The sequence below is a fragment of the Ursus arctos genome, unplaced genomic scaffold (genome assembly GCF_023065955.2).
Source record: "Ursus arctos isolate Adak ecotype North America unplaced genomic scaffold, UrsArc2.0 scaffold_2, whole genome shotgun sequence".
Taxonomy (NCBI): Eukaryota; Metazoa; Chordata; class Mammalia; order Carnivora; family Ursidae; genus Ursus; species Ursus arctos.
This window is the reverse complement of record NW_026622874.1, coordinates 88,798,881-88,813,534: the sequence shown is the minus strand read 5'-3', so window position 1 is coordinate 88,813,534 and position 14,654 is coordinate 88,798,881. Positions and strand designations below refer to the sequence as shown.

The 14,654-nt window shown below is 38.4% G+C and overlaps 1 protein-coding gene across 2 annotated transcripts in view; it reads left to right on the top strand.

Moving 5' to 3' along the window:
* Positions 1 to 14,654, top strand: part of SEPTIN14 (septin 14) — a 160,877-nt gene that overhangs the window by 99,467 nt on the left and 46,756 nt on the right. Inside the window, exons 9-10 of one of the 2 annotated variants that reach the window (XM_057315659.1) lie at positions 8,521 to 8,572; positions 8,944 to 9,139. In XM_057315659.1, the coding sequence (XP_057171642.1) occupies positions 8,521 to 8,572; positions 8,944 to 9,139 (248 nt within the window). Of the gene's footprint in view, positions 1 to 8,451; positions 8,573 to 8,943; positions 9,140 to 14,654 lie in introns of both variants that reach the window. The other variant, XM_026515894.4, reaches the window with a different exon arrangement.

Here is a 14,654-nt window from a genome sequence, read left to right as displayed (position 1 = left end):
TCCCTCTGCTTGTGTTCCCTCTCTTGCTGGCTGTCTCTATCTCTGTGAAATAAATAAAATCTTAAAAAAAAAAAAGATTTGGCTTATGTAACTGGCTGCTCCCCTAGTGGGGGCATAGATATTTATAATTGTTAGATCCTCTTGTTGGATAGACCCTTTAAGAATAATATAGTGTCCTTCTGTATCTCTAACTACAGTCGTTAGCTTAAAATCTAATCTGTCTGATATGATAATTGCTACTCCAGCTTTCTTTTAAGGTTTGTTGGCATGAAAAATCACTCTCCATCCCTTCACTTTCAGTCTGGATGTATCTTTAGGTTCAAAATGAGTCTCTTGTAGACAGCATATGGATGGGTCATGTCTTTTTATCCAATCTGCAACCCTGTGGTGTTTTATGGGAGCATTTAGGTCATTCACACTGAGAGTGATTATTGAGAGATATGATTTTAATGTTGTCATGTTGCCTGTGAAGTCTTTGTTTCTATAGATTGTCTCCTTAAATTTCTGTTCTGTATCACTCTTGGGGTCTTTCTCCTTTTATAGAACCTCCCTTAATATTTCTTGCAGGGCTGGCTTGGTGGTCATATATTCTTTCAGTTTCTGCCAGTCTTGGAAGCTCCTTGTCTCTCCATCCATTCTGAATGACAGCCTTGCTGGATACAGTATCCTCGGCTGCATGTTCTTCTCACTTAGTGTTCTGAATATGTCTTGCCAGCTTTTTCCAGCTTGCCAGGTCTCTGTGGACAGGTCCGACGTTATTCTGATGTTCCTCCCTCTGTACACGAGGAATCTCTTCCCCCTTGCCACTTTCAAGATTGTTTCCTTGGATCTAAGATTTGCGAATTGTACTATTATATGTCATGGTGTTGGTCTGTTCTCATTGATCTTGGGAGGGGTCCTCTCTGCCTCTTGGACATGAATGCTTGTTTCCTTCACCGGATTAGGGAAGTTCTCAGCTACAATTTGTTCAAATATCTCTTCTATACCTCTCTCTCTCTCTCTCTACCCCCTCGGGGATGCCGATGATTCTGACATTGGAACGTTTCATTGAGTTAGTAATCTCCGGTAGTCTTTTTTTCTTGAAAGTGGAGTTTTTAAAGCCATGTTTCTTCTCTTTCCTTCTTTTCTATCATCTCTTCCTCTAACTCACTAATTCCTTCTTCTGCCTAGTTTTACCCTGGCAGTCAGAGCATCCTGTTTAGACTGCATTTGATTCATAGCATTCTTAATTTCCGCCAGATTCATTCTCATTTCAGCCCTTAGAGATAGATTTTTGTTAATTTTTTTTTCAAGCCTACACATCATCTTGACAATTGTTACTCTGAAATCCATTTCTGACAATTTGGTTATATCCATATCCATTAGTTCCGTGGCAGAGGCCATAGTCTCTGTTTCTTTCATTTGTTGGTCCTTGTCATTCTGATGAGGTGTGGTTGCGGGGATGTACAGAACCCAAATTATTGACCAGAACCCAAGCAAGACGCACCTGTTTTATAGGGACCTTAGGGATGTGGGCTTCTTGTACTTCCAGCCTGCCTTCTGGGGGAGGGTCCTGCCGCGCTGATAATCAGGCAACCCTGTTTGGTCAGAGTTGCCCTACCCCCTGTGGAGGGATGGACTCAGTGAGAACTGGTTTTTTGGGGCTTTTGTTCTCTGGCGGCTTTCCCTGACAGCTTTTTGTGACTCTTCTGAGAGTCAGAGCAGCAGTGACCCTATCCAAGCCTCTGTCTCAGAACAGAGAGATCACCGTCTGCCCTCCACTGAGCTTTCCTGGCCACTTTAACTCTTTTTTTGTCAGTGCTGCAAAAACCCGCAGCGTCCCAGGTTGTGCGCCCCACAGCCACTGTCCCAGTCCTCGCTCCCAGGGCCGGCCCGTCTCTGTCCTTTGTGCTTCTAACACCACCAGCCGCCCCAGTTCCCGCGCGCGTTCCTGAGCTCCCGGTTTCAGTCTGGTTCACGCACGTGCTCCGGAGCTCCGGTTTTCAGTCTGGTTTCCTGGCGGCTACCGGTCTGCGAGTCTGGCCTGCTCCCCCATGCAGGTGGCTACTGCTTCCTGGCGCCCAAGCACGGTGGCTCCCTCCCCCTTCCATTTATCTTCCGATATCTGCATGTAGACCCTCAGCTCCCCACTTTGTACCTTGAGACCCAGCGCTGGAGATGTTCGTTTGTAGAGATCCAGATGTATCTTCTTACCTCTCAGGCTGATTTCGTGGGTGTTCAGGATGGTCTGGTAGATATCCAGCTCGATTCAGGGGAACAGCTGAAAAAAGGTCCCCCACTCCTCTGCCATCTTTTTTTTGCCTCTCTTTTTTCCTTTCTTCCCCCACCCCCTCCTCCTCCTTCTTCTCCATCTTTCTTCTTCCCAATTCCATATAATGCCACATTTAATATCCTTCTACATTCTTTTTCAGGTATATGTTTGAATACTTTGCTAGAAATGGAATTGTTGGGTGAGAAAATACACGCAATTTAAAATTTGATCAGTAGGGGCGCCTGGGTGGCACAGCGGTTGTGCGTCTGCCTTCGGCTCAGGGCGTGATCCCGGCGTTATGGGATCGAGCCCCACATCAGGCTCCTCCGCTGTGAGCCTGCTTCTTCCTCTCCCACTCCCCCTGCTTGTGTTCCCTCTCTCGCTGGCTGTCTCTATCTCTGTCGAATAAATAAATAAAATCTTTAAAAAAAAATAAAATAAAATAAAATTTGATCAGTAATTGCTAAATCACTCTTATAAAGATACTATGCCAATTTATACTATAACCATCAATATGTGAGGATGCCTAGTTTTTTTTTTTTGATCTCTCTCCTGTATTGGAATGTAAAGCTTAAGTAGACTCACTTAATTGTTATTAAAGTGTAATTAAGATGCAGTGTTGTATTAGTTTCAGGTATACAATATGATTCAAAACTTCAATACATTACTCAATACTCATAATGATAAATTTACTCTTAGTCCCTTTTATCTATTTCCCCATTCCCCCACCCATCTTTTTTCTGAGAACCACCAGTTTCTTCACTGTATTTAAGAGTATTTTTTATTTGTCCTTTTTTCTTTTTGTGCTTTGTTTCTTAAATTTCAAATATAAGTAAAACGATATAGTACATGTTTTACTCTAAGTGACTTATTTCACTTAGCTTTGTACCATCTAGGTCCATCCATGTTGTTGCAAATGACAACACCTCATTCTTTTTCATGGCCAAGTAATATTCCATCTCAGATAAATATACCAATCTTTTCTCCTCAAAATTAGTATTTAAATTCCAGTTAGTTAACATACAGTGTAATATTAGTTTCACGTGTGGAATTTGGTGATTCAACACTTACATACAATACTTGCTGCTCATCAAAACAAGTGCCCTCCTTAATCCCCATCACATATTTACCACATCCTCCCACCCAAATTCCCTCTGGTAATCATCAGTTTCTTCTCTATAGTTAAGAGTCAGTTTCTTGGTTGGCCTCTCTTTTTTCCCTTATGTTCATTCGTTTTGTTTCTTAAATTCCACATATGAGTGAAATCATATGGTATTTGTCTTTCTCTGAACTAACATATTTCACTTAGCATAATATTCTTTAACTCCATCTGTTGTTGCAAATGTAAGATTTCATTCTTTTTAATGGCTGAGTAATATTTCATTGTGTATATATACCACTTCTTTATCCATTCATCAGTTGATGGATATTTGGGCACTTTCCATAATTTGGCTATTGTTGATAGTGCTGCTATAAACACTGGGGTACATGTATCCCTTCAAATCAGTATTTTGGTATTCTTTGTGCAACTGCCTAGTAGTGCAATTGCTGGATTGTAGTGTAGTTCTACTTTGAACTTTTTGAGGAAACTCCATACTGTTTACCTGAGTGGCTTCACCAATTACATTCCCACCAACAGTGTAAGAGGATTCCCCTTTCTCTACATCCTCACCAAAACCTGTTGTTTCCTATGTTGTTAATTTTAGCCATTCTGCCAGCTGTGAGGTGACGTCTCATTGCAGGTTTGATTTGTATTTCCCTGATGATGATACATCTTTGCATGTGCCTTTTGGTCATCTGGATGTCTTCTTTGGAAAAAAATGTCTATTTATGTCTTCTGCCTAATTTTAACTGGATTATTTGTATTTCAGGCACTGAGTTTTATAAGTTCCTTATATATTTTCGATACTAACCCTTCATCAGATATGTCATTTGCAAATACCTTTTCTTATTCCATAAGTTGCCCTTTCAATTGTTGATTGTTTTCTTCACTGTACAGAGCTTTTTATTTTGATGAAGTCCCAATTGTTTATTTTTGCTTTTGTTTCTCTTGTGTCATATCTAGAAAGAAGTTACTATAGCTAGTATTAAAGAGGTTACTGCCTGTGTTCTCCTCTAGGATCTATTTAAAAAAACTTTTTTTAAATTAACATATAATGTATTGTTTGTTTCAGGGGTACAGGTCTGTGATTCATCAGTCTTACACAACACACAGCACTTACCACAACACATACCCTCCCCAGTGTCCATCACCCAGCCACCCCATCCCCCCCCACTCCTTACCCTCCAGCAACCCTCAATTTGACTCCTAAGACTGAGAGTCTCTTATGATTTCTTTTTTTTTTCATTATTATGATGATGTTAATCACCTCCTATGGTTTCTCACCCTCTCTGGTTTCATCTTGTTTCATTTCTTCTTCTCTTCCCCTATGATTCTCTGCCTTCTTTCTTAAATTCTGCCCATCAGTGAGATCATATGATAATTGTCTTTCTCTGACTGACTTATTTCAGTTAGCATAATACCTTCTAGTTCCATCCACATTGCTGCAAATGGCAAGATTTAATTTTTTGATGGCTACATAATATTCCATTGTATATATATACCACAACTTCTTTATCCATTCATCTGTTGAAGGGCATCTCAGCTCCTTACACAGTTTAGCTATTGTGGACATTGCTGCTATGAACATTGCGGTGCCTATGCCCCTTCTTTTCACTACATCTGTATCTTTGGGGTAAGTACCTAGTACTGTAATTTCTGGGTCGTAGGGTAACTCTATTTTTAACATCTTGAGGAACCTCCATACTGTTTTCCAGAGAGGCTGTACCAGCTTGCATTCTCATTAATCGTGCAAGAAGATTCCTCTTTCTTCATAACCTCACCAACACTTGTTGTTTACTGTCTTGTTAATTTTTGCCATTCTAACTGGTGTAAGCTGGTATCTCATTGTGGTTTTGATTTGCATTTCCCTGATGGCTAATCATGTTGAATATTTTTCATATCTATTATCCATTTGTATGTCTTCTTTGAAGAAGTGTCTGTTCATGTCTTTTGGCCATTTCTTGACTTGATTATTTGTTTTTTGGGTGTTGAGTTTGATAAGTTCTTTGTAGATCGTAGATGCCAGGCCTTTATCTGTAGTGTCATTTGCAAATATCTTCTCCCATTCTGTGGATTGCCTCTTAGTTTTGTTGACTGTTTCCTTTTCTGTGTAGTAACTTTTTATCTTGATGAAGTCCCAAAACGTCATTTTTTCTTTTGTTTCCCTTGCCTTCAGGAGACGTATCTTGAAAGAGGTCACTGTGGCCAATGTGGAAGAGGTTACTGCCTATGTTGTCCTCTAGGATTTTGATGGATTCCTGTCTCACTTTGAGGTCTTTCATCAATTTTGAGTTTATCTTTGTGTATGGTGTGAGAAAATGGTCCAATTTCATTCTTCCTCACGTGGCTGTCCAAGTTTCCCAACACCATTTGTTGAAGAGACTGTCCTTTTTCCATTGGATATTCTTTCCTGCTTTGTCAAAGACTAGTTGACCATAGAGTTGAGGGTCCATTTTCTGGATTCTCTATTCTGTTCCATTGATCTGTATGTCTGTTTTTGTGTCTGTACCATACTGTCTTGATGATGACAGTAATAGAGTTTGAAGTCCGACATTGTGATGCCACCAACTTTGGTTTTCTTTTTCAACATTCCTTTGGCTCTTTGGGGTCTTTTCAGGTTCCATACAAATTTTAGGATTATTTGTTCCAGTTCTGTGAAAAAAGTTGATGGTATTTTAATAGGGATTACATTGAATGTGTAGATTGCTCTAGGTAGCATAGACATTTTAACAATATTTGTTCATCCAATTCATGAGCATGGGACGTTTTCCCATTTCTTTGTGTCTTCCTCAATTTCTTTCAGGAGTGTTCTACAGTTTTCTGAGTACAAATCCTTTGCCTCTTTGGTTAGGTTTATTCCTAGGTATCATATGGTTTTTAGTGCAATTTTAAGTGGGATCAATTCCTTCATTTCTCTTTCTTCTGTCTGATTGTTGGTGTATAGAAATGCAGCTGATATCTGTGCGTTGATTTTATATCCTGCCATGTTTCTGAACTCCTGTATGAGTTCTAGCAATTTTGGAATGGAGTCTTCTGGGTTTTACACATAGAGTATCGTGTCATCTGCAAAGAGTGAGAGTTTAACTTCACAGCTTCTATTTCTTCAAATAAAATTTCTACCTTTTTCTCTCCCTTCCTCTGGGACTCCTATAATATGCATGTTATTACATTTGATGGAGTCACTGACTTCCATGAGTCTATTCTTGTGCAATACTTTCTCTATGCTGTTCAGCTTCTTTAATTTCTGTTACTTTTTCCTCTATGTCACTAATTCACTCTTCCAGCCTGCTGTTCATTGCATCAGGCCTGTTTCCAATCTCGTTTATTGCACTCTTCATCTCTGACTGATTCTTTTTTAAACTCTTTTCTTTCTGCAGTAAGGATCTCCCTGATCGCTTCTATTCTTTTTTTTTTTTTTAAGCCCGGAGAGTATCCTTGTGATTATTGCTTTAAATTCTCCATCAGACATGTTACTTATTATCTGCTTTGCTTAGATCTCTGGTTGTGACCTTATCTTGTTCTTTCATTTGGGATGAATTCCTCCATTTGGCATTTTTGTCTAAGTCTTTGTCTTCTTTTGTGGGTTAGAAAAGCCCATTATAGGGGCGCCTGGGTGGCACAGTCGTTAAACGTCTGCCTTTGGCTCGGGGCGTGATCCCGGCGTTGTGGGATCGAGCCCCACGTCAGGCTCCTCCGCTGGGAGCCTGCTTCTTCCTCTCCCACTCCCCCTGCTTGTGTTCCCTCTCTCGCTGGCTGTCTATCTCTGTCAAATAAATAAATAAAATCTTAAAAAAAAAAAGAAAGAAAGAAAAGCCCATTATGTGTCCTGTTCCTGATACTCTCAGGACCCCTGAATGGCTTTATGAAGAAGAGGTCATATAATGTCCAGGGCCTGATGCTTCAGGGAGTGACTCTGGTGTGTGCTGCATGCACTTGCTGTTGCTCTGTTCTTCATACCAGTGGTCTGCAGAGGCTCTTCTTGCCTGCAGTGTGCAGTGCTTGGTCCCTGGCCAGAATGGTTTTAACCAGTGGTGCTCTGGTCGTCTTGGTAAATGAGACCTGATACTGCTTCCACTAGAACTGAAGCCTTGCAGAACTCTCTGGGCAGGAGACATGGTGTGGGCAGAGGTTTGTGCTGGTCTTCTGGAGGTGGGGCCTGTCACAGTGTGCTTGAGGCAAGCTTGACTGGGAAGGGTAGTCCCACCAGAGTGCAAGGGGTGGGGCTTTGTGCAAGCAAGTTAGCCAGTGTTGGCACTGTGCTGCTTCCAGCAACTCTGTGTTTATGCCGCGGGGCAAATGTGGGAAATGTTGCCAGAGAGGTCTTTTGTTCCCAGAGCCGTGTCTGTGAACAATGCCTCTTTGGTATGTGCGTGGAGAAGAAGGAATCATCTCCCCCCTGTGGGCCCCAGGCAGTCATCAGACCGCTGTTTGCATGGGATCTGCCCCCGGGTTGTTTGCCTGCCTTCTCTCCAGGAGCAGCGCAGTGCCGCAGTGCCGTTGGAGCTCTACCCCAGCCAAGGCAGCTTACCCTTAAAACTGCAGGCTTTAAGCCCCACTGGTTGCAAGAACCATGAAATTAAGCCCTTCTAGTTTTCCAACGCCATATCTTTTGCAAAACATTCTCCTTGTGTGTTCCCCTGTGTGCTCCTCTCTCACCCTTCTCTGCAACTCTGGCTCCCTTCTTACTGCAGCAGCCATGATCTTTTTCTCCGCTATACCACTTCCCCACACTTCCTACCTTTTTTGATGTGGCCTCTTCTCTCCTTTAGTTGTGGAGTTTGTTCTGTCATTCTTCAGATTGATTACTGGGGTATTTAGGATGATTTTGTAGTTATCTATTTGTGTTGGTGAGACGAGATGAACCTAGGGTCCTCCTACTGCACCACCATCTTCCTCTTCCTCTTCCAGATTTACTATTTTTTAAATTGAAAGCAAAATCTATGTGTCTGGACAAGGACTTATTTGCTCACAAATTTACTTCGTTTGAATAATGTCTGAGTTATGATAATCAAATGATAATTCTAATTTTTTAACATATTAAAATCATATTTTCAAATGATATTACTAATTCTAATTAAAGTATATATATTTTTTTAAGCCCAAAGGAGATAGTGTCCGTTGTTTAACAATGCTTGGTCATTTTGGTTTTGAATGTTTGCCTCATCAGTTGGTGAACCGATCTATCCAACAAGGATTCTCTTTTAATATTCTCTGTGTGGGTAAGTGCCTGACTCCTCATTTGAATTATTACTTAATTTTCTTAATGCTCATTTCAACTTATCTTAAGTAGTATAACACTGGTGCTGTTACTTCAAGACCATGTCTGTCAATCTGGTTTTGTTTCCATCATGTTAGTCATGCTCCTTAGACTTTTTCTTTAAATGTTTCAGTGCTCTTCAAAATCTGATTATCTTTGTGTACATATTTTCTATATTATATTAATGACTGATAGAGTCAAGAGAAACTTGTATACTTTAAAGGACATTATAGTCATTGATATATTTGAGACCCTTTAAACCATTTTAGGGGTTAAGAGTGTTACTTCTCAGCCATCTTATGCTCCTAGATAATGTATCTATGTTTATTACAGGGGAAACTGGGATTGGAAAATCAACACTCATTGACACATTATTCAATACTAATCTGAAAGACAAAAAATCCTCGCATTTTTACTCAAATGTTGGACTTAAAATTCAGACATATGAGCTTCAGGAAAGTAATGTTCAGTTGAAATTAACTGTTGTGAAGACAGTGGGATATGGTGATCAAATAAACAAAGAAGCCAGGTGAGTGTTTTCTTATTTCAATTATAAAAGATTTTCTTATTTCAAGGAATTTAGTTTCTTTGTTGATATTTCCTCTGGCTGTATCTCTCCCATCTGCCTCTCTCTTCACACAGCCTTCTCTGCTCCCCTTGTGTCTCTTTTAAGGACATTTGTTGTTTGATATAAGATGTACCGAAATAACCCAGGGCGATCTTATTTATACGAACACTTTATTTTCAATAAAATTAAATTTACTGGTTTTATGGATTAGAATGCAGACATATCTTTTTGGATCTCACCATTGAATCCACTGTTCCTACTTTATAAGATAGGTTTGATTCTTAAATAATTTTTAAAATAGATTTTCCCATTTATTTACTTGTTGTTTGGGGCGCCTGGGTGGCTCAGTCGGTTAAGTGTCTGCCTTCAGCTCAAGTCATGATCCCAGGGTCCTGGGATCAAGCCCCAAGTTGAGCTCCCTGCTCAGTGGAGAGCCTGCTTCTCCCTCTCCTTCTGTCCCTTGCTCCCCCCTCCCCGCTTGTGCTCTCTCCTTCCCTTTCTTTTACTCTATCTCAAATAAATAAATAAAATCTTTATTTACTTGTTGGATAACTTGTTTTCTATCACTTATCCAAGTTATAAATAAATTTATTTCTGTAAAAATTTAAATGCACCGCACGAAATGAAAACCTACTTAGCCAAACATAAGTACTTTGAGCCTTTTCTTTTTCCAAAAATAGCCACTATTATAAGTTTAGTAAGTGTCCTCTCAGACTTATGTTGTCATACAACTACTGAATTTTTGTAATAACTAACATATGTGTGAAATAATACAGAATAAACTTATTTAAACTATATTGTGTATAATTAAGAATGCATAAAACATTTATGAACAGGTTAATAGATAATTCTGAAACAAGCATCCTATGTAAACATCTTCCTATTTAAATTAAGACCTGATGCCCATGGGCCTTCCCTTTCTTGATCACAACTTCTCATCAAACTCATAGAAGAATGTAAAATGTTTGCCAGTAGGTGGGGAGAAGGAGCAATTAAGAGTTACTGTTCAATGGATATAATATTTTAATTATGCAAGATGAACAAGTTCTTGAGGTCTTCTGTACAATAGAAGATTTAACAGTACTTTATTGTACGTTCAAGAATTTGTTATGAGAGAGTAAATCTCCTGTTAAGTGTTCTTATCACAAGTAAAAAGAAAACCTATGGGATGCTGCAGAAGTATTGCTTAGAGGGAAATTTATAACATAAAATACTTATGTTAGAAAAAAGGGGGAAAAAAAGACAATGCCAAGTATTGTAAATTTCCATGTTAAGAAACTAGGCAAATAAACAAAAATTTACCCTAATGCAAGAAAAAGAGAGGAAAAGTTATACTACAGTAGGAATTGATGAAAACAGAAAAAGGTCAGAAAATCAAGTAAATCAGCAAATTAATTTTGCTTGTTATATACAAAGGTTGATAAAATTGAAAACCTTCAACCAGACTGAGTGAGCAAAAGAAATGAGAAGTCAAATATCACCAACATCGGGAATAAAAAAGCAGACGTTATTACTGATTTTATAAAAATTAAAAAGAATACAACAAACAATTCAATGCCTATAAAGTCAACAGTTTATTTATTTTTTATTTTTAAGATGCAAGCCACTTGGATTTGAATATAAATTTTTTCATTATGTTCAGTTAGGCTGTGTATAGTAAAGTCAACAATTTAGATTTCATATGTGGCCTTTATTGTGTTGAGATAAATTCCTTTTATACCTAGTTTCATGAGTTTTTTTTTTAATCATGAAAGGATGTTGAATTTTGTCAAATACCTTTTATGCAACTATTGAAATAGTCATATGATTTTTATTTTTCAATCAATGTGGCATTTATAAATCAGTTTGTCATGTTGAATAATCCTTGCATTCTGAAGATAAATCCCTCTTTGTCATCGTGTATGATCTTTTTAATTTGCTATTGAATTCACTTTGCTAAGTATTTTGTTGAAGACTTTGCATTTGCGTTTATTAGAGATATTGACCTGTCATTTCTTTTCTTTAGTAGTAGTAGTAGTAGTAGTAGTAGTAGTAGTAGTAGTAGTATCAGGATAATTCTGACCATTCAAATGAGTTTAGAAGTTTTTCCTTTAATTTTTTGGAAGAGTTTAAGTACTGATGTTAATTCTTCCTTAAATGTTTATTAGAATTCAATACTGAAGCCGTATGGTCATGAATTTCTCTGTGTTGGTAGATTTTGATTACTTATTTAACCTCATTATTTATACAAGAATACCTCATTTTATTACTTTTCACTTAATTGTTCTTGTCAGATATGTTTTGTTTGTTTGTTTTACAAATTGAAGGTTTGTGGCAACTCTCTATGAAGCACGTCTATCGTCATGGTTTTTCCAACAGCGTTGGGTGACTTTGTGACTCTGTGTCACATTTGGTAACTTTGGCAATATTTCAAAAATTTTCATTAATGTATTTGTTATGGTGATCTATGATCAGGGACTTTTGGTGTTACTATTGTAATTGTTTTGGGGCACCATGACCTGTGCTCACAAAAGACAATGAATTTAGTTCAAAAATTTGTGTGTGCTTTTAAGTTTTTAATTCTATTTAGCTAATATACAGTGTTATATATTTTGAGGTTTTCAATATAGTGATTCAACACTCCCTTTTTCTTCTTCAAATTTTTAAAGAATTCTAGTAAGTTAACACATAGTGTAATATTGGTTTCAGGAGTAGAATTTAGTGATTCACCACTTACTATAACACCCAGTGCTCATCATAACATGCGCCCTCCTTAATACTCATCAACCATTTAGCCCATCCCCCACCCACATCCCTCCATCAACCCTCAGTTTGTTCTCTGTCATTAAGAGTCTCATGATTCATTCCCTTTCTCTTTTCTTCCTTTGCATATGTCCATCTTTTTTCTTCTTTTCTTTTTCCTCCTTCCCATATGTTCATCTGCTTTATTTCTTAAATTCAAAACATGAGTGAAATCATATGGTATTTGTCTTTCTCTGACTGACTTATTTCACTTAGGATAATACACTCTAGCTCCATCCATCATAAAGGGCAAGATATCATTCTTTTTGATGGCTGAGTAATATTCCATTATATATCTGTATATGGGTATTTATTTATTTTTATTTTTTTTATTGAAATTAAATTAGCCACATATAGTAAATCATTAGTTTCATATGTAGAGTTCAATCATTCATCAGTTGCATATAAGAACCAGTGCTCATCACGTCAGGTGCACTCCTTAATGCCCATCACCCTATCACCCCATCCCCTCACCCATGTCCCCTCCAGAAACCCTCAGTTTGTTTCCTATAGTTAAGAGTCTCTCATGCTTTTTTTCCCTATCTGATGACTTCCCATTCAGTTTTCCCTGCCTTCCCCTATGATCTTCCTCACTGTTTCTTATGTTCCATATATGAGTGAACCTATATGATAATTGTCTTTCTCTGATTGACTTATTTCACTCAGCATAATACCCTCCAATTCCATCCACGTTGATGTAAACGGTAAATATTCATCCTTTCTGATGGCTGATTAATATTCCATTGTATATATGTATCACATCTTCGTTATCTATTCATCTGTCCATGGACATCTGTACTCTCTATAGTTTGGCTATTGTGGACATTGCTGTCATAAACATTAGGGTGCAAGTGCCCCTTCAGATCCATACATTTATATTTTTGGGGTAAATACCTAGTAGTGAAATTACTGGGTCGTAAGGTAGATCTATTTTAACTTCTTCAGGAACCTCCGTACTGTTTTCCAGAGTGGCTGTCCCAGCTTGCATTCCCACCAACAGTGCAAGAGGGCTCACCTTTCTGTGCATCCTTGCCAACATTTGTAGTTTCCTGACTTGTTAGTTTTAGCCATTCTGACTGGTGTAAGGTGGTATCTCATTGTTTTTGATTTCTATTTCCCTGATGCCAAGTGATGTGGAGAATTTTTTCATGTGTCTGTTGGCCATTTGTATGTCTTCTTTGGAGAAATGTCTTTCATGTCTTCTGGCCATTTCTTGACTGCATTATTTGTTTTTGAGTGTTGAGTTTGATAAGTTCTTCATAGGGTTTGGATACTAGCCCTTTGTCTGATGGGCCATTTGCAAATATCTTCTCTCATTCCATAGGTTGCCTTTTAGTTTTGCTGACTGTTTCCTTTGCTGTGCAAAAGTTTTTATCCTGATGAAGTCCCAGTAGTTCATTTTTGCCTTTGTTTCTCTTACCTTTGGAGATGTGTCTAGCAAGAAGTTGCTGTGGCCAGGGTCAAATAGGTTGCTGCCTGTTTTCTCCTCTAGGATTTTGATAGATTCCTATGTCACATTTAGGCCTTTCATCCATTTTGAATTTATTTTTGTGTATGATGTAAGAAAGTGGTCCAGTTTCATTCTTCTTCATGTGGTTGTCCACGTTTCCCAACACCATTTGTTGAAGAGACTGTCTTTTTTCATTGGGTATTCTTTCCTGCTTTGTCAAAGATCAGTTGACCATAGAGTTGAAGGTCCATTTCTGGATTCTCTATTCTGTTCCATTGATATGTGTCTGCTTTTGTGCCAGTACCATACTGTCTTGATGATTACAGCTTTGTAATAGAACTTGAAGTCTGGCATTGTGATACCACCAACTTTGGTTTTCTTTTTCAACAATTCCCTGGCTATTTGGGGTCTTTTATGGTTCCATACAAATTTTAGGATTGTTTGTTCCAGTTCTATGAAAAATGCTGATGGTATTTGACAGGCTTTGCATTGAATGTGTAGATTGCTTTGGGTAGCATAGGTATTTTAATAATATTTGTTCTTCCAATCCATGAGCATGGACTGTTTTCTTTCTTTTTTTAAAAAAAGATTTTATTTATTTATTTGACAGAGATAGAGACAGCCAGCGAGAGAGGGAACACAAGCAGGAGGAGTGGGAGAGGAAGAAGCAGGCTCATAGTGGAGGAGCCTGATGTGGGGCTTGATCCCATAACGCCGGGATCACGCCCTGAGCCAAAGTCAGACGCTTAACAACTGCGCCACCCAGGCGCCCCATGTTTTCCATTTCTTTGTGTCTTCTTCATTTCTTTCATAAGTATTCTATAGTTTTCAAAGTACAAATCCTTTACCTTTTTGATTAGGTTTATTCCTAGATATCTTAATAGGTTTTGGTGAAATTGTGAATGAGATTGATTCCTTGACTTCTCTTTCTGCTGTCTCATTGTTAATGTACAGAAATGCAACTGACTTCTGTGTATTGGTTTTATATCATGCAACTTTGCTGAATTCTTGCATGAGTTCTAGCAATTTTGGGGTGGAATTTTTTGGACTTTCAACATAAAGTAGCATGTCATTTGCGAAGAGAGAGAGACTGACTTCTTCTTTGCTCTTCTGGATGCCTTTTATTTCTTTTTGTTGTCTGATTGCTGAAGGTAGGACTTCCAGTTGAACAACAGTGGTGAGAGTGAGCATCCCAGTCATGTTCCTGACCTTAGAGGAAAAGCTCTCAGTTTCTTCCCGTTGAGG